The following is a 20,411-nucleotide window of genomic DNA, read 5'->3' on the forward strand; positions in this document are numbered from 1 at the left end:
TTACAGAAATAAGTTCCCATGTCTCATTAAGGCTCCTATTTGAGGTAAGAACATTCTGAGCACCTCCCACTAACTAAAGCCTTCCTTGAGTTGGTCAATCTAAACAGCCTCTCTGGAAACTGTCCATCAATTAACCACCTATTGTAGAAAGGAACAATTTTTTATGTACGGGGATGATTTTTGTTGTGGTTAACACTTCTATACCATAAAATTATTGTCAACAAATATGATTTTTGCTTTGTTTTTCTCCTATGTCAGCTCCCACCTCCACCCAATCTATAATTGCATTCTACTCTCCTCTGTTGGGTTGAGCTGCTTTTCTGAATCTTTATCCAGCTTTTTCAAACACCAGCAGGACTGAGGTCTCCAGGGAACAAAACCTCCCTGCTTTGAGCCCATGCTACCTGCTGACTCTCACGGGCTCCATCGAATTCTTTCCCTCCCCAACTAAGTAGGGATGAGCCCCTGAGCCTATCTCAAACCTACCGGGGCTCTTCACAATCCTTTTATAATTTACAATTTCAAGACTCACTCTGTAAGGATATCTTTCATTGACCTGACATGTTCCTGATCCTTGAAGGATTTTTTTTTTCTTTCTTCCTTTTTTCCCTCCTATGTTGGGGATCAAACCCAAGGCCTTATGCACGTTAAGCATTCATTAAACCGCTGTGCTACACTCCAACCTCAGAAACCTTTTCTGAGCTTTTGAAAACCTGCCTGTGCTATTAGCCACAGAGAATCCAGCCACGTGTAGAAAGAAGACAAGACACTCAACTCCTCCGTGCTGGTCCAGATGGAAGCAGCTTTAGAGCTTCCAAAATCCTTTGGGCTAACGTGCTGTCTCTGGAACTATAAAAGCTACGAAGGCCTCCCATTCTCAACAACTGTAACAGTTCTACCTTTTGTTTGCTAAAACGGCTCCTTACTGGCTTGCACTTTTTTGCCATACCACCCTAGCCTTACCTCTGGATCTGACAGTCGGTTGTCTAACTGGTACACACGAAGCGATGCTATAATACAGACCTCTGGGATCCCTTGTACCCTCCTAGGAACACGTGCGCAGATTCGTCTCCTCTTCCAGAAGGTCCTTCCTTCTAGTGGGTTTCCTCACTGGGGTGGCCAGTGATGGGTCCCGGGCCAGGTGTATCCTTCGGGCTGGGGCACTAGGCCTCAAACCCAACCCGAGGCCACGTCCTTCAAAGTGAATCCCACCCGGGGGCCGCAAGAGCAAAGTACCTGTCGACCAACTGGGCTGCGGCGGGCCGCGCCTTGCCGAGATTTCTCTGTAGGTCTTGTGCCACCGAAGCCCGAGCCACCTTTCTTCCCTCCTATTCCAAGCACTGCGTTCCTCCCACACACTAGGCCTGGAATAACGAATTCTAGCCCGCCCTGCCCCCTCCCACCTACACCACCTCGTGCTTATGGGGGAGGGGCGTGGGGTCGGGGCTAACCCAAGGGGCGGGCCCCGGCTGAGCGCAGCCTGCGCACCATCACCATGGGGAGCCGGAGCCGGAGCCGGAGCCGAAGCCTATGGAGCTCGCACCAGAGCGCCTTGACCCTCCTGGCTGTCCCCATGTGGCTCCTCTCACCTGGCCTCGAGTCGTCGGGGCCCTGAAGCGCGATGCCTTGGAAGAACACCACCTTCCCCACCCGACCCGCCACTTAAAATGAGCCACGTGCCCCCGCGTCCTGATTGCCAGGCTCCCTAGCCCAGAGGCTCAGCCCATTGGCCGGACAACATGCCCCTCACAAGGCTTCACCACCTCATTGGCTTGCCCTTTCAAGCGGCCTTAGCTGTGTGGAGGGAGGTTGATCTCAAACGGGTGCTGGAAGTTATGGGAGTAGTTCTGATGTGTGTTGGGGGCGTGGGTGGTCCTGAATCCCTTTCAGTGGGCTGCTCCTGTAAACACGTTTAGTTAATATGTTCACGTTGACACTGCCCTCCCAGCTACAGGCTGTTAAGGGGCAGGTGGTAAATAGCAAAGCTTGATACAGGCAGGGCTGTAGCTCAGTGGTAGAGCACTTGCCTGGTGCAGGACTGAGGAGCTCACCAAAGCCACCACATTGGTGGGTTAAGACAAACCGTTCTCCAATTCTTGTCCTGTTTGGAACACTGACCAAAGCTTTCATGAAAGATCCGCTCGATGCACAGTTGCTTAGGGGAAGGATTCGGAGTCTTCCAGATGAAGTGAGACAACAGCACTTCTTTGAGCACACCGGATTGTACCCCAAAACAAGCAGCATTCATTACAAAGGATGTAGATTGCGTTCCTTAGCTTTTCGGTGTTGAACCAAGAGTGCTTGCAAGTAATCCGTACACCGTTGAGCGCTGTTTCACCAAAAGAAAAACCCACACGATCTTAGTGTTGATTGGAGATAAAGATGGAACACATTGGAACCAGCAGCATTTGTTAGGATTCTTTCCAGAGCTAAGCACTATTCCTTGCGGTTTATATTCCCTGTTGGGGCACTAAAGTTGCTAATTAATGTGTCATGTCCAGGATAGCAATTTTTAAGGCCCTGGCTACAATCCCCAGCACCTCCCCCAAAATAACTCTTAACAAAGTACACCCTATCTTACCAGGTGCATGCCCACAGAGAGGTAGGGGTGCTTGAGGTAAGAATATATTTAATCTACTGCAGTCATTCTGCAATGAAAAACATCACATTGTATTCCCATAAATATATGCAGTGACTGACTTGTCAAAACAGCACACACATATTGTCTGAGATAAAGTATATTGAGTTAAATGACAGCTGATATATATATATTTTTTTTAACTCAGAAAAGTCATAACTCCATCAGGCTCTAGAACCTGGGGATGAAAATGGGTCCTTAAGTATATGTGGTACAGCTTTTCCTAAACATTCATGGCTTCAAATAATGTGGCCCGTAAGAACCATGGATTCTGACTTTACTGTTGTTCTTCAGAACATAAAATCACAAAGCCACAGCAAGACTGAGCACAGGGAATTATATTACCCCTCTGGCCCAGAAACAACAGGGAGACTCCATTTAAAGTAGACATATGACTTCAATACCTTAGTCAGAAGTAAATACAAATTTTCCTAGGAGAAACACACCCATAACCTGGTCTCCAAAGCTCCCACAGAAAAGGTGTTAGCAAATATGAGTCCATACAAAAGAATAAAAATACAAAGCATTAAGAGACAACAACAAAATCCAAAACTGGGCAAGAGATTTGAATGGACTAGCAAGGGCGTGTGGTGCCACATAACTGCAGTCCTTACACATGGGGGATGAGGAAGGGACCTCCAGTTCAAGGCCAGTATGGGTTATACAGCAAGACCCTGTCTCTAAAATAAAATTAAGAAAACTGTTGTTGGTTGTTTTTCTCTTTTTGGGGTGCCACCACCTAGCTCCCAAATAAATCACACACAGAGGCTTCTTTCTTATGAATGCCCAGCCTTAGCTTGGCCTGTTTCTTGTCACTTTGCTTAACTTAAATTATTCTGTCTACCTTTTGCCTCTGGGCTTTTTCCTTTTCTTTCTTCTTTATATTTTACTTTTACTCTTACTCTGTGGCTGGCTGCGTGGCTGTGTGGCTGCGTGGCTGCATGGCTGCGTGGCTGGCCCCTAGCATCCTCCTCTCCTTGTTCTCTCGTTCTTTTTCTCCCAGATTTCCCCTTCTATTTATTCTCTCTGCCTGCCAGCCCCACCTATCCTTTCTCCTGCCTCCTATTGGCCGTTCAGCTCTTTATTTATTTATGGTCTCATCAGGTGTTTTAGACAGGCCAAGTATCACAGCTTCACAGAGTTACACAAATGCAACATAAAAGAATGCAACACATCTTTGCATCATTAAACAAATGTTCCACAGCATAAACAAAAAGTAACACAGCTTAAAATAACATTCTACAACAATTTGGGGCCAGCAAGGTGACTCAGCTGGTAAAGGCAACCACTGCAGCCAAGACTGATGACCCAAGTTCAACCACCAGAACCTAAAAGGTGGAATCAGAGCTGGAGAGACAGCTCATGGCTAAAAGCACTGGCTGCTCGTCCAGAGGACAGGACAGACGCCTTCTTCTGGCACTTCTAGTCTTCCTGGAAACTGAACACGTGGTACACTGACATACATGCAGGCAAAGCACCCATACACATAAGATGGGGGAGGGGTGTTAATGATGCAAGGTGAGGACAGACTCCCGAAAGTTGTTCTCTGACCTTTACATGCCTACCATGACAGGTGCCCATCCACATGCACACATAAATAAGTGCAACACATTTTAAAAACCTTTTCACCAAGAGGAGGAAAAGGAAGAAGGAGGAAGAGGAAGAAGAAGAAAGAAGAAAAGAGAAAAAAAAGGAGAAGGTGGAAGAGGAGGAGGAGGAGGAGGAGGAGGAGGAGGAGAAATGGTAAGCCAGAATGCCCTGCCCTAATGGGGCCCAGCTTACCCACTCTATTAAAGGCCTGAACAGAATGTAAAGGCTGAATTTCCCCCAACTAAAAATGTTCTCCTGTTTAACAGCCTTCAGACTGGGGTATCAGCTTTCTCTTGCCTTCAGATGCAAACAGAAACACGTGGTCTTCCTGGGTCTCAAGCCTGCCGGCTGCTGAACTACAGTTATCCCATTGGTTCTTGTGGCTCTCCATCTTTCCAGCTCCCCTCTTCATCCTGATTAGAACTCAGAAAATCATTTAAAAAAAAAAAGAGCCAGCCCTGCCAGTGACCCAAATGTCTTGCTGCTGTAGCTTAAATATGATTTGTCCCCATAAGAACTCATCTTCCAATTTGATTTCTGGATTGATGAGATGGCTCAGCCACTTACACCTAAGCCTAACAGATCCTAAGGACCCATGTGGAAGGAGAGAAGTGATTCTCACAAGCTGTCTTCCAGCCTCCACATGTGTGCACCCCAAACACTAGATGTAATATAAAAAATTAAACAACGAGATCGGATTTCTAATATGGCTAGTTGAATAGCCCATCAATACACTCTTAGTTTCTCAAGTGGTGTAGTTTTTTTTTTTTTTCAACTTCATAAAGCAAGCCTGGTGTCTCTTGGTTTCTCTTACACACATGCCTCTATTCACAACTTTACCCCCATTATCTGCCTCAGTGGACCTCCATAGAACCCCAGAACTGTAAGCCAAAATAAACCAATCCCCTTCAGTCCAGACACTGTTCTACAGAAACACAAACTATGGTGATATTTTACTTAAGATACTAGCTATATGGATCCCTAAAAGGGAAGTTGATATTATCTTAGTCTACTTAGCTCAATACCTACAGCTGGGCAATTTGCAAGGGAAATAAATTTACTTCTCACAGTTCTGGAGGCTGAATGTCCAAAATCGAAAAGCAGTGTCTGCTTGCTTCATCTTAACACAGTGAAAGACATCACATCCAACACACGAGATAAGTCAGGGAGAGCCAGGAACCAAACACACACACACACACACACACACACACACACATAAACACACACAAACACAGAGAGAGCTCCCTTTTATGATATTATTATGAATCCACTAACATACTTAACCTATTATTAATGGAGTCAGAGCCCTTATTATCTAATACCAAAAAAATCCTATGAGCTGACAAACTTTTAAAAAAACAAACGAATCTTTGGTGGGGGCTCATTCATATTAAAACTGTATCATCCAATCTTTGACATCTTCTTGGGTCTACTAGCTCACTATTGTGGGCTCTTAGATTCTACCCTTGGTAACAGCATGAATCTGAGAGTGGAGTCTTGGTGACTTCATTTCCCAATGCTGTTCCAGTGATAGTTAAATGTCATCATGAGTTTTTAAAGGGACATTCAACAAAATCAAAGGTAGAGTCAGAAACTGGTTTGAGTTGAATTCTGAGGAGGTCATTTCTTTGCTCCACGGTACCAAACGTCTATGTATAGTGAGCAGTGTTCTCTCACAACCTTGAAAGGCTAGAGAGCCTACTGCCATCACAAGCTGTCTTTGTTTGGCTGAAACATCTACAAAGTTGGAAACCATAGTTAAGATTATTTTCAAGAGCCACAGTGGGGCAGCAAGGACAGAACCTGAAAAAGGGGTCCACAATAGTGAGCTAGCAGCCTCAAGAGTGTCAAAGGTTGGGTGATATAATGGTATTATGGTTTTAATATGAAATGACACCCTCCTCCCACCAAAGCCAAAGGTTCATTTGTTTTAAAAAGGTTTGGCCGGGCAGTGGTGCACACCTTTAATCTCAGAACTTGGGAGGCAGAGGCAGGCGGATCTCTGTGAGTTCGAGGCCAGCATGGTCTACAAAGCGTATTGACAGCTAGAGCTGTTACACAGAAAAACCCTGTTTCGAAAAACCAACCAACCAAATAAACAAACAAACAAACAAAACCAAAAAAGTTTGTCAGCTGATAGCGATTTTTGGAATTGAAACATAAAGGGTTTGACTTCATTAATAGTAGGTAAATATGTTGATGGATTCATAATCCAATAGCCTTAAGTGCTGGAGGCTTGGGAGGTAGAGCCTAGTTGGAGGAAGCTGGCCATTGGGGGTGTGTCTTGGAGCTAGAAAGAAGACTCCGCAGTTAAGAGCACTTGTTGCTCTTACAGAGGATTCAGGTTTGATTCCTAGCACCCATACAACAAACAAATCACAGCTGTCTGTAACTCCAGTTCCAGGAGATCTGGCATCTTCTCTGGACTCCTTAAGTACCAGACATGCACATGGTGCACTTAAATACATGAAGGCAAAACACTCACATTTTACAAAAAGTAAGTAAATAGTTTAAAGAAATAAAAAGTACACCTACCTTCTCCTAGTCCCTTCCTGTCTCTGCTTCTCCTCTGCCATGAGTGGGCTTCTCTGCTCCACTACACCTTCTCACTGTGACATTCTCTTTAACTACACATCCAGAAACAACAGAGTCAGCTGACCTGGACTGTGATCTTTTAAGTTCCTTCCAACTGTCTCTACTGAATACTTGTCACGGCAAGGAAAGCTGACACAGAAAAGTTCAAGGGCCTCATGCTGTGCCATGTCTCCCTTACAAGAGACAGTTTATGTATTTATTTGATCTCATGTATTCTAGGCTGGCCTTGAGTTTAAGGCTAACCTTGAGCTTCTGATCCTCCTACCTCCACCTCCAGAGTGCAGGCATTATAGGCATGTACTGTCACATGGTTTACAAAGTGCTGAGAATCAAAATCAGGCCTTTGTTCATGCAAGTCAAGTGTCCTATCAACTTGAGCTACATCTACAGCCTACCTCTCCCTTTTTTATTTTGGATTTTCATAGAGTTGCATTATATCCAAAACTGGCCTGGAACTCACTATGTAGCCCAGGCTGACCTTCAACTTGCAGGAATCCTCCTGTCTCAGACTCCTTAGTGCTTGGATTACAGGTATACGCTACCATGCCTAGGTGACAGTTTTATTAGTTGTGGTTGGGTCTGTGGCAGTAGCAGCTTGTGCATGTGAACCATGGGTCCTTTAGCTGGTGCTCAGTCTGTGGTGATGGATGTGCTGCCAAGTCTAGGACACAATGATCCAAGTAGCAAAGGTGGCAACCTGAGAGGTACAGCTTCGGCCCATGCCAATTTCAGTTGGATCATTAGAGAATGAACTTTCACTATGAGCATCGACATGATTGACCCAACTGGGTCTATCAGCTTCTAACCATGTTTCATGGTTCCAAAAAGGGAAATCTCTAACCTGCCAGTCTGTAGTTTTCCAAATAGCAGACCAAACAGATAGGCTACTGTAGGCAGTTGGAGTCAGTAAAAACAGTTTTGGCCAGTGCTATGAGAAAAGCTTTGAGCGCTGTCCACTGAGGGAGCAAACACATCTATTTTCCATTCCACACATCTGGTGAGGATGCTGCCATAACAGCCCTTGGGAACACCACTGGTGTCAGCTTAGCAAACATCAGTGAAGCAGGGTCTGGCACATAAGGACACCTCTGTGAACTGGGAGCTTCATGAGCCAGTGGCTTTGCTTTGGGCTGTGGTACAGAGGATAAATTTTACCAAAGGGACAACTGCTGTCCCTCCTCCCAGCCCCCCATATCAACAGAGCTCAATGCTAGGCCAGCGTACTGCAATACACTGTACTACTGTGACATGAAAGGCAGGCTAGCCCTTTCTAGATGTTGAATCTGAGTTAGCCCACCTCAAAAAGGGAATATCTGTCACGAGGCCTTGACAAGTACAAGTTGGGACACTCTGCCAATTGGTTTTTTTGTTTGTTTGGTTTGGTTTTTGTTTTTTTTTTGGTTTTTCGAGACAGGGTTTCTCTGTAGCTTTGGAGGCTGTCCTGGAACTCGATTTGTAGACCAGACTGGCCTCTAACTCACCTGCCTCTGCCTCCCAAGTGCTGGGATTACTGGTGTGCGCCACCACCGCCCAGCTTTTTCTTTTTTTAAAAAAGATTTATTTATTTATTTTATATATACAATGTTCTGCCTGCATGTATGTCTCCAGGCCAGAAGAGGGCACCAAATCTCATTACAGATGGTTGTAAGCCACTATGTGGTTGCTGGGAATTGAACTCAGGACCTCTGGAAGAGCAGTCAGTGCTCTTAACCTCTAAGCCATCTCTCCAGCTCCCAATTATATTTTTTAATTATGTATGTATGTATGTATATGTGTGCATATGACATGGCACATGTGGTCTGAGAACTATACAATTGGTTCTCTCTCTTTCTATCATAAAGGCAGGTCCCAGGTGTAGGGGCCTGGAACCCCTAATTAGGGTAACTGTTGCCTGCTTGCTGACCTTGACCAGATGTCCTATGCTGATTCCCTGCTGGTTTCCTTCTTCCTGAACACTCACCAGAGGTTCTTTGTTTGTGTATCCTGCATTTGGTGTTAACAGCTTAGAATCAAGAATACAGAACATTGGGTAGTGAATTTCTGCCCTCTGGGGTTCCTCCATTGTGCTGTAAGCCTGTATTTAAGGTTTCCTCCCTCCGTCAATAAATGGCATTCCGCATTCTGCTCACACAAATGACCTGCTGTCTTTTGTCTGTTTTTCGATCCACAGCCCCTCACTCGGACATGGTGAATGCGTGGTGGTAGCCCAGGTGTTATCGCTACACCCAGGGATTAAACTTAGACACAAGGCTGAACAACAGGTCCTTTACCCACTGAGGCACATCACTGCCACCCCTACCCCATGTGTTCAATTTTAATGAGAACCTAGAAGCAATCTTAAGAGTTGTTTTCAAAAGGGTTATGTCAGCTGGGTGTGCATGTACATGCCTCTAATCCCAGCTGAGACAAAGTATGGAAGATCAGGAGTTCAAGGCCAGCTTCCTCTACATAGGAAGTTCGAAGCAAATTTGAGTTACATGAAAAAAAACTACCCGTTTCCAAAGACAAAAAAGACATGTATTATTCCCATCATAGAAGCAGCAAAATCCCACCCCACCATAGAACCACCACGCTATGGAGGCTATTTCCCTTAATCATGCTACAATCAGCAAAAGCCCAAAGACTTAGTTATCTCATGGCAACCATTAAGGATGTGTGGTCCCAACGATGCAAGCACCAAGTGTGTACAAAGCAACTTCCACCTGCCATGATTCCTTTGACATTTATGAGTACGTGTGACACATAAATGAAAAAAGAGTACTGTTTGTACACCCACAAAGGAAAACCACAAAGCAGTACAAAGCTCAACCCACAAGGTTAGCCTGACCCTTTCTTCTTCCTGGAAGAGGGAGGGATGTTATAGTTGGATCAATTTTCTCACAAATTTGCTTAGAAATGTGTTGACTAGAACACATGCAGTCTGCACATAATGGTTATTTCTTGAGTCTTTCAACCAGAACTACTGGCTGCCTGTTACGTGCAACAATCTTTTTTGTACTAAAATATCACTGGTGTACAAGATTCATCTGTGCTCTGCAGTTATATTCTAATGGGGATATCAGATTAAAAAGTCAAAAGTATCACAGGCAACAAATGCCATAGAGAGAAGGGAGGCAGGGAAGAGGAGTAAAAAGCATCAGAAATGTGAATTTTCTGTCTTTTTTGAAATAAAGCCTTGCTGTGTAGCCTAGATTTACCTGGAACTGGCTAGTCTCAATTGCATACCCTCTGGCTGTAGCATCCTAAGAGCCGGCAACAAGAGGAGAGCACCACACTTGAGCTTGCTAATTTATGTAGAACAGCTTGGGAGTCTCAGAGAACCAAAGGATTTCAGAAATCAGACCTCAAAACATCTGGGGAAAGTTGAATCTAGATCTGGGGGAAAGACATGGAGAGAAAAAAGGTGCAGCCTACCCACCATGCGACATGGCAGCAAGGTCTGTGTAGCTGAAGTGGATAACTCAGGAGACTGGGAAAGAATGCAGGAGGGTTCCATGCCTTATGATTATGAATAGACTGGCTTAGTTAAATCCTGATCACAGTGTCTGCTACTGGGACCTACCTATCTCATACTCAGTAAATTCTTTACTTGCATTCTAATTTAAAAGCAACGTGGTGGGGAGGAGGACTGGAGAGATGGCCCAGGGAAGAGCACTTATTCTTGCAGTAGACCTGGGTTTGGTCCCCAGCACCCATGTGGTGGCTCACAACCATCCACAACTCAAGCTCCAGGAAATCTGACACCCTCCTCTGACCTCCACAGACACCAGGCATGCACTTGGTACACATACATCTTTTTTAATAAGTTAAAAGCAAACTAGGGAACTGGGTAAAAGTACTTGCTCCACTTGACCTAAATCCCATCCCTGGAACCCACGTTGAAAGCAGCAGCAGGGCTGGGCTGTGGTGGTGGACGCCTTTAATCCCAGCACTTGGGAGGCTGGGGCAGGTGAATCACTGTGAATTCAAGGCCAGCTTGGTCTACAAAGTGAGTTCCAGACAGCCACGAATTACACACACACACACACACACACACACACACACACACACACACACACACACACACAGTCTCAAAAAAAAAAAAAAAAAAAAAAACCAAAACACCAGAATCAAGAGATCCTATATCAACAGGGTGGAAAGCTGAGAGCTGACTCCTAAAAATGTCTTCTGATGTCTTCTGACCTCCACATGTTATGAGCCCCCAACTCACACAAAGAAATCCTTTTCACTAAAAAAAAAAGTAACACTATACACAAGAACAGCTATGGTAACCAGTCTTCTTTTAAAAAATTAAGTAAAATAGACTGAGTGAGGACAAGGATTTTTTTTTTCTCCCCAAGGATACTCTGGAGTTGAAGGCAATCCCAGGCCTGACTGAAGTCTACACAGTCGCTTACACCAAGAAATGAACAAATCTATCATTCTTTCTGTTTCTAACACAATATATACACACACAGATGCAGGTAGTAATACATTTGCATTCATTTGCACCCTTGTATGAACTGCCTCCCCACCCTCCCACCCCCCCCCCACCCGTTATTTGCTCATATTTGTTGGTAGGGATGGATGCTTTGCTTTGGAGGCTCAGCCAAGAGAGCAGACTTGCCGCACTTCCCAGCCCTTTGCGGATGGGCTCTCTAACTCATGCATCTGGAACCTAGACAGGTGGTGAGAACCGGCAGTCGCAAGCTGCACTGTTACAGCATTTTAAACGTGAAGTGAGCACACAGGTGATACACGCTCTTCTTGGAAGGCTCAAAGAACTCAAAGGTCTCTGCCCGTGGCCGGAAGTGAAAGCACTCAGGAAGCTGAGGCAGGGTTTTGAAAGTTTGAGGCCAGACTGAGCTATAGAGAGAAATTGTCTCAATTAAAAAAAAAAAAAAAAAATCTCAAAGAACTATGGATTGCAAAATAGCTAACATCTAAAGACACAAGGTCAGTGGGTTACTCCAAAACAAGGAGGGCTCCGAATGACAACAGAGAGGATCCCACAGAGACTTAAGGGCGTATATCAGCTATTTAAAAGCACAAAGGGCTGGAGCCCAAAACTAATCAGAGCTGCCTTAGACCAGACAGGATTTCCATGGCACAGGCTCCCAAGGAACACTCCCTCCCATTCTCTCTGAGGACTAATCTACGACCCAACAGAATGGATATGCGCTTTTGGTCCCAGGATAATGGTGTCACTAAAGGGTCAATCTCTTCACACAGCTGGCTGGGCAGCCTGAGAGGCTCCATAGGAAGAGCCCCAGTGGTGCTCAACAAACCGGACTAGAGAAGGACAAAGGAAGGCTACCTGGCAGTCCTCACTGAGTCTGGGTTTCATCAGTATAGATGCTACATGCTAAGAAGACACCAGCAGAGGAGAGCCCCAATTTGAAAATGCCTCAGGCCTACTGACAAGGAAGAAAGCCATGTTCTTCTGATCCCACAAAGGAACCAAGGTGACACCGCACACAGCACTATGGTCGCCAAGGAACCAAGGTGACAGGCAGCACTAACAAGGGCAGTGGGAAGCAGGCAGGACGCACTGAGCAGCACACCTGGTGATGTTAGGAGACAGAGGGAACTTCTCCAACGCCAGCCTTCTAAAGCCCAATCCACCAAGCTTGTTCTGTTATCTTTTTATTTTTTGTTTCTTATTTTTTTATTTGTTTGGTTTTTCGAGACAGGGTTTCTCTGTGTAGCTTTGCGCCTTTCCTGGCACTCACTCTGTAGTCCAGGCTGGCCTTGAACTCACAGAGATCCGCCTGGCTCTGCCTCCCGAGTGCTGGGATTAAAGGTGTGCGCCACCACCGCCCAGGTATTTTTTTGTTTTTTCGAGATGGGATTTCTCCATGTAGCTTTGGACCCTGTCCTGGATCTCCCTCTGCAGACCAGGCTTGGCCTCCAATCACAGAGAACCGCCTGGCTCTGCCTCCCGAGGGCTGGGATTACAGGTGTGCGCCACCACCGCCCGGCCTCTTCTGTTATTTTATCACTACTGGATGTAGTGTGGTGGAAATTCTGTGGCACCAGATGTTTCTTTTGAGAAATACCTTTACAGAAGTTAATCTACCGGCCTATTGCAGGAAAGCAGGCCTCAGCACACTTCACCACCTAAAGCCTGAAGGTGCCAGAAGAGGCCTCTAACTTCCAGCAGAAACTCCAACAGGAAGCAGGTGGCTAAGACAGTAGGGATAAAAGGTCCAGAAGAGCTGACATGAACACTCACTCATCAGCCCAGGGTGGGAATGGGATGCAGAGTAAGGATGGACATGGGCTGGGCTCTGTGGCTCACTGGTACAGTGGTAGTGCACTTGCCTAGCATACTCCAGATCCCAGGCTCAGCACCAAAGAACAAAAAAAATTTTAAAAAGCAATGAAGTTGCCGGGCGATGGTGGCACACACCTGTAATCCCAGCACCCGGGAGGCAGAGGCAGGTGGATCTCTGTGAGTTCAAGGCCAGCCTGGTCTACAGAGTGAGTTCCAGGACAGGCTCCAAAGCTACAGAGAAACCCTGTCTCAAGAGAGAGAGAGGAAAAAAAAAAAAAAAAAAAAAAGCAATTAAGTCACAAAAGTAGGGATGTGAGCAGAAAGTTACTTCTTCAGAGTATAACATTCATTTGTTTAGTTTAGTAAATGACTCAATCAAAAGAAAGGGAAACTAACATTTATTGGGGGCATATATATATATAATGTATGCCTGGCCTTGTGTAAGGAGTTCTCAGCTACAATATTCCATTTGATCCTCCCACCAACCTGTGAGGTAGGTATTATCCTCCTGTTTGTAGGATTAGGAATATGAGGCTCAGAAAGGTTAGGCAGTTTGTTCAAAAACACAGAACCAGAAACCAGTGAGCTGGAACTGAGTCCTAAGTCTCAACTCTACCCTTGTCTTCCTTCCTGCTAGAACCCTCTGCTTCCTGTCCCCATAGCCCATGGCGCCCCAACAAGAAGTCTGCCCCATCCTACCTTGGGAGGATGCAGTCAGTTGTGGGGATTAAGACATAAATAAAAAATAAATAGCAGGGTCAAGTCCCAGCAGTGAGGATGTCCCTTCCATACTCAGGCTGTGGGAAGGTCACTGTGCCATTCACAGCTGCTGGGGTTGGGGCTGGGGGTGCAGCACGGGCCCTCATTGGGAGAAACTGGAACTACAGCTGCCAAAGGCTGCAGTGGGTGGGCTAAATGGGTCCCTTCTGGGCTGCATGGCTCTGAGAACGAAACGTCTGGAGCAGGCAGCAGCCGTGGGCAGTCACCATCCTCCTCCATCTGTTCATTTCACCGCTGTTTGTGATCCAAGAGGGATTCAAAATCGGGAGAACACACAAGTTTGTGCTTCACATGTCCCAGGACTGTCATGTCCCCTGTCCTGCTGTCTCCAAGGCCCACAGACACCAGTTCCTGCCATTCAACAGAGACATCAGTAAGAAACACACACCCAACTCAGCCCTCAGTCCTGGGACTCAGGAGTCCCCCCTCACTGCCTCAGCACAGGCTGCTTAGTACCTCCCAAAGCCTCTCCCTGGCTCCTAGGGTCTCACCTGCAAGAAAGAGCAGGTTGTTCCCATGGTCACATCCAGGGTCACCTTGCCCAGGAGGAGCTGCACCTTCCCCGATTTTCGGATGAGCAGCTTGCCCACTTGACCCTCTGTCAAGTCAGCCAAGGTACAAGCGTTCTCTGCCAACCTAGCTTCCTGTGAAAAGAAGCAGGAGATAGACACGAGGCAACAACTTTCATGAACGAACCCCATTCTGTTTCCCAAAGAGAAATGCATCTGCAGCAGAATTCACTGCGACAAGGACTGTGTCCCAGAGCTATCAGCCTGCAATTTCCCCAGAACTCGCTCTGGAGCATACCCGGTCTTTCTCCTGCTTTATGACTATCATCTGTCCGTCCTCGGCCTGCACCTCCGTCTTGACAGGCTTGATGTCTTGAGTAGGTGGCTGCCCAGGAAGGGTATCAGGCAGCTGAAGGAAGAGCAGCTCCTCGCCCTTGCTGAGGCTCAATTCCCTGAGCAGCTCTGCCACAGACACATCCTTCGGGAGACCAGGGGTCTTCCTGGCTGTTTTGGGAGGGGCCTTCACTTTGGCCTCCTCTTCCTCATCCCGTGGCTCCTCTTTCACTGTCCAAAGTGAGATAATGGAAAAGACATCAAGTAGCCACCCACCAAGCCAGCTCACCATTCCCAACTCTTCACACTCACATATCCCACCACTGCTCAGCCAGGAGGCTGGAGCTGCCAGTTATAAAGAGGAGCAAGAAAGAAATTCAAGAGGTGTGCAACTTCGCCAAAACGAGACAGCTGAGGCCAAGTGCACTGCTATGCAATGACATGTGAACTCGGAGGAGAGAGTCTGTCTTTGTTCTGTGCCTATACTTTTGAGTGGTAATGAAAAGGAGGCGATGGTGAGCAGCAGTCTTGGAGGTCATGTGAGGGCTTCTGGGGAGAGCTAGGGGAGAGAAGTGAGCTGACACAGGATACCTTTGACAGAAGGCACGTCCACTTCCATGTCTTCTTCCTTGGGGCCAGCTGAAAAAGGCTTCACATCTGGCTCTTCGCTCTCCTCCTTAAAAAGCCACCCTGAATGAGCCAGTGGCAGCTGCACTGGCATGTTCCGTGTGTCATTCTTTAGCCCTGGGTCATCGATAAACTGCCAGAGAGTTGAGTCACATAGAATGTCAGCATATATGATCTCTCTTTTCTTTCCTTTGTGAATATAACCGAAAGCTCCAGCACATCAATGAGCCCTGCACTCCCTGACCTGGCTCCCTAGAAGCCTGTCTGTTGTGGAATATTACTTTAACTGTGCTAAGATGTGTTGCATTTGTTATGCTGCATTTGTTTAACCATGTAAAGATGGGTTGCTCTCCCTGCCTAAGAAACCTGATTGGTCTAATAAAAAGCTGAACAGCCAATAGCCGGCCAGTAGAGGGATAGGTGGGGCTGGTGGGCAGAGAATAAACAGGAGAAATCTAGACTCGGGAGAGAAGAGAATGAGAAAGAAACGACAGACAGACAGACAGAGGAAGCAGGAAAAGTAGGACATACAGAGTGAAAAGAACGTAAAAAGCCTCAAGACAAAATGTAGATGAAAAAGAAACAGGCTAATATAAGTCATGAGAGCTAGCACGGCGGTGGTGGCGGTACACGCCTATAATCCCAGCACTCAAGAGGCAGAGCCAGGTGGATCTCTGTGAGTTTATAACATGAGTCCCAGGACAGCCAACACAGAGAAACCTTGACTTGGGGAAAGAAAAAAAAAAAGTTATAAGAGCTAGGGGGACAAGCCTAAACTAAGGCTGAGCATTCATAACTAATAATAAGTCTCCATGTCATGATTTGGGGGCTGGCGGTCTACTCCACCTGTCCCCCAGGCTCCTGGTACCTACATCATCCTTCTCCAGCATGCGCAGGATCTGCTTGGTTTCTTCGTCTGTTTCTCTCTTCTCTTTTTTGATGTTGATGATATGGGAAGGCCCCATGTCTGACATGTCCACTGTCTTATCCCAGTTTCCTGTAGGAAATCATCCTGTTCACTAGGGACAAATAAGATGGCCACAGCAAGGGAAACCAAATTGGGAATGGAGAATTCCATTGCTCTGCCTTCTCAGGCAGTGTGAACTAAAACCCAGAACGGACCCCTTCTGGGTACCTTTTTTTTTCATCATTTCTGCAGGGCCCTGCTCGAAGATAGAATGGGACTGGATCACTTCTGGGCGGCCACGCCCCCGTCCGTGACCCTCACGTTGGCGGTCTCTGTCCCGCTCACGCTTTTCCTTCTTCATGGTGACATCTTCCTTTGGTCTGGAAATGAGAACAGATAAAAGGGTCTGCCTGAGAACACCAACCCTCCCGGCCCACCCCATTTTGTCCACCTAAGCAGGAAGTACTTCAGGGGAAGCGGAAGCCAACCCTTGCTGGGGCCTTTCCTTCTTTCATAAGGCAAGGCCTTTCACTGCCCTACTTTACCTTCCTGTCTGAAATGTGGCGTTTTGTTTTGTTTTTCACTGCTGAAAGCAGAAAGGCTGGGACGAAGAGGAACTTAGAAAGTGTGAAGAGCTCAGCCCCACCTTAGCGGCCTAAACTAGAGCTGGATCCTTCTGGATGATGGTTGTGCGGCCCCTGAAGTTCCCCTTTCCTTCCCTCTCCTCCACATCTTTCTTCCCTCAGGTAATCTCTGCCATGTGTCCATTGCCACACCACAGAGCCAAAGAACCACCCCATCGTGGACTAAAATCTCCAAAACCTTGAGATTTTCCTCTCTATAAAATTATCTCAGCTATTTATTACAGTTAGAAGAAGAAGAAGAAGAGGAGGAGGAGGAGGAGGAGGAGGAGGGCTGGAGAGATGGCTCAGAGGTTAAGAAAGAACTCTGGCTGTTCTTCCAGAAGTCCTGAGTTCAATTCCCAGCAACCACATGGTGGCTCACAACCATCTGTAATGAGATCTGGCGCCCTCTTCTGGCCTGCAGGGATACATGCAAACAGAACACTGTATACATAATAAATAAATAAATCTTAAAAAGAAAAAAAAGGAGAATTAGAAGAAGAAGACCTCTAACACAAAGTGCCTTGGAGCCAGGCATGGCGGTGGGCACCTTAATCCCAGCACTCAGGAGGCAGAGGCAAGCAGATGTCTGTGAGTTCTAGGTCAGCTAGTCTACAGAGAAAGTTCCAGGATATTCAGGGCCATGTAGAGCCTGTCTCAAAAACAAATGTGCCTCTACCTAACCTGGGACAAAGGGAGAACCATTAGTGAATACGCTATTAAATTAAATTAAATTAAATTTATTAAATTAAAACTTCTGAGCCACACACCTAATTACGAATTCATAGCAATACAGGTTAAGTGTTCATTAGTCTTAGCTACTCACTCTTCTTTGATCTTCCGACTGATGATATTTGGGGTGAAGGTTTTCTGAAAAGTAAAGTACAGCAGTATTTTCAAAGTGCTATACGGACCAGTCAGTTTCACTGGGGAAACAATTCTGGAAAGGCTTAGAAAGACAGGTCTGTCAGCACTCACAAACGGATGACACAGTGGACAATTCCCAGAAGCACCCAAGGCAAAGCTAAGTGACCTTATTCCATGTCATTCTGCTTTTTCCTTTCAGACCTAGTCATTACATCTACAGTTTTGTACATAATGGAAGAGGGCAAACATCAGCTAAGGTCATGCCTAGAGTCACCACATACTAGATTATTAGTTTCGGTACCGACATCCAGAGTTCTGAACACTCAAAACTGCAAGAAAAGCTTACGGCTGCCTGGCTTCCATGAGATTTTTAAAGGTGTCCAAAACATAAAAAAGCCCTTCTGAAGGTCCTGAATTAACTAGGTTCCCTGCCTTTTAATTGCACGTGAAACCATCTCAGTATTTGGTACCAGCACCTTGACTCGAAGGTCTCCCTAGAGGTTTGACATGCCATCAGGGACACTGTAGGCCCGACAAGAACATCAGGAGTTGCATCCCTTACGGCCTGGAACTCAAGGTATCCGGGTTTCTGTACAAACAAGCTCGCAGGTACCTTCTTGACTCCGCCAAGAGTGAGGTCCCGGGAGCGAATGGAGGGAAGGCGGCCCGGCGTAAGGGGCGGTGCGGGCCGTCGGCCGATCAGCCCCCGGCCCCCAGAGAGAAGGGGTCGCGGCCCTCCAGGATTGCTGGGCTCGCCCGCAGAGTTTCCTTCCGACATGGTTCCTGGAGGAAAATGGGTAACGAAGTGACTCCACGGGCAGGACGCGCGGACCCGGGGCGGAACCCCACCCACGTGGCCTCCCGCCCCCCCCCCCCGTCCGTGCGTCGCTCTCGCTGCTCCTCAGCTCCTCCCCGTCCCACGTGGCGGGGCTTCCCGGAGCGCCCCACCTCTCGCCACAGGCCCTCTTCCCGGGACCGCCTGACGCACCTGCGCTGAGGCTCCACGCCGAGTGTCAACGACCTCACCTCCGACACGACCCGCCACGGGCACCTGCTCTCCCCGCCAGGCGGAAGTCTGCGTGGCAGGGACCGGGCGCTGCCATCTTGCCCTGGGGCGGAAGTGGCGTCAAAGGGGCGGGACCGGACCATAGTATTTATCCGACGGCGCCTCGCTGCCCTCCGCCTTCTCCTCCCGGTTCTTCCCGGAGTCGGGAAAAGCTGGGTTGAGAGGGCGAAACAAGGATAAAGGGGTGGGATGTGAGCTACGGCGGGGTGTGACCCGTGGGGGCGTGTCTCGGCCTTTGGAAGGGAGTGGAGGCGTGGTCCTCAGGGTCCGTGGTGGGGCTCCGAGGTCGCCCACCTGCTGTGTGTGGAGTTCCCACTGCTTAGCTTCTAGGAGCAGTTGGGGTCGCCGCTCCGAATGGGCTTGGGGACAGAGTAGCCTCAGGCCAAGGCTGGCTGCAGCTTCTCTCGGTTGACCTTGGAGTGGTCACTGTACCAGCGTCTTCTCTTGCCCTCCCCTTGGGTCCTGGGGTGTGTCACCTTTAAACGCAGCTGGGGCAGAGCAGCCAAGTAGCTCTGCTTGGCTTGGCTTGGCTTGCCTGGGCTCGTGAATGCTTGGTCAAAGTCTGGGGAGTTGGGTTTTGGTTGGTTGGTTGGTTGGTTGGTTGGTTTGTTTTTTGCTTGTTTTAAAACGACCCTGCTGTGTAACCCCGTCTGTTCTGGAATTTAAGTAGACCAGGTTGGCTTCGAACTCAAAGTAGTCCTCTCTCTACCCTCTCAGTGCTGGGATTACAGTTGTACACCACCAATCCCAGCTGAAAAAAAAACTTTTATGGTGATGGATGGTTGTAATTTAATCCGGGGGAAAAAAAAAGTCCTTTAATGTTACACTCCACTGACCCCCCAATATGGATAAACTGTAGCAACGTTATGTATTTCTAAGGAAGGAAACTATTCCTGCTAGAATTCCATTAACTGCTAGTATTAAAATATTTGTGATGTACTGTTTTATGCTACAATATTATATCCTTTGTTGGTGTCAAATGACTAATGGAAGGTTATAGTGCCTAATCAGGCACTTCATTTACATGGGTATTTCCTTGTAAATAACAGTAGTGTACATTTGATAAATTCAACTTTTTGTTTGTTTTCTTTTAGACTATATCCCTAGGAAAGAGAATGTGTACATTTTAAAAGTAAGTTTTGAGGTTGTACATATGCAGTTATTTAAAGGGAAAGAAAAAATAATGTGGAGAGGCAGGCATGTTGGTGCATGCCTGTAAATCCAGCACTTGGGAGGCAAAAGCAGGCAGGTGTCTGAGTTCAGACCAGCTAGGCTTACAGAATGAGATGCTGTTTCATAGGATGATGATTATGATTGAGGATGATGGTGACGGTGACGGTGGACGCAGCCGAGAGAGCCCAAGTTCTGTTTCCTTTGTTCCCCCAATAGTAAGATCTAGCACTTACATCAAAACCAGAAGATTGACATTTTTACAGTCATGGTACAAGACATTTTCAACAGGAAATTGCCGAGCCTTCTCTTCCCTCAATCCTCCACCACTAGTCTGGTCTCCATTTTTTTTTCTTTTGGTTTTTCCTGGCTGTCCTGGAACTTGCTCTGTAGACCAAGCTGGCCTCTAAATCGGAGATCCACCTGCACACACCCCCCCCCCCCCCCCCC

At 47.0% G+C, this 20,411-nt stretch overlaps 1 protein-coding gene across 1 annotated transcript; it reads right to left on the minus strand.

Moving 5' to 3' along the window:
- Positions 1 to 13,457: 13,457 nt before the first annotated feature.
- Positions 13,458 to 18,853, minus strand: Polr3d (RNA polymerase III subunit D). The gene is made up of 9 exons (XM_036199189.1): positions 18,714 to 18,853; positions 18,339 to 18,508; positions 17,685 to 17,728; positions 16,464 to 16,615; positions 16,201 to 16,325; positions 15,293 to 15,461; positions 14,667 to 14,932; positions 14,351 to 14,503; positions 13,458 to 14,210 (listed from the first exon to the last, which is right to left on the minus strand). The coding sequence occupies exons 2-9, from the start codon at positions 18,501 to 18,503 to the stop codon at positions 14,088 to 14,090; spliced, it is 1,197 nt and encodes a 398-aa protein (XP_036055082.1). The 5' UTR covers positions 18,504 to 18,508; positions 18,714 to 18,853; the 3' UTR covers positions 13,458 to 14,087.
- Positions 18,854 to 20,411: the final 1,558 nt, after the last annotated feature.

This window comes from Onychomys torridus, chromosome 9, assembly GCF_903995425.1.
Source record: "Onychomys torridus chromosome 9, mOncTor1.1, whole genome shotgun sequence".
Taxonomy (NCBI): domain Eukaryota; kingdom Metazoa; phylum Chordata; class Mammalia; order Rodentia; family Cricetidae; genus Onychomys; species Onychomys torridus.

What these genes read in the sequence shown, in the direction of transcription:
- Polr3d (XM_036199189.1), bottom strand. Translation starts at nt 18,503, where the DNA reads ATGTCGGAAGGAAACTCTGCGGGCGAGCCCAGCAATCCTGGAGGGCCG. An exon ending in AGAAATGATGAAAAAAAAAG is followed by an intron (nt 16,326 to 16,463) that starts GTACCCAGAAGG and finishes GATTTCCTACAG; the next exon opens with GAAACTGGGATAAGACAGTG. An exon ending in TAAAGCAGGAGAAAGACCGG is followed by an intron (nt 14,504 to 14,666) that starts GTATGCTCCAGA and finishes TTCTTTTCACAG; the next exon opens with GAAGCTAGGTTGGCAGAGAA.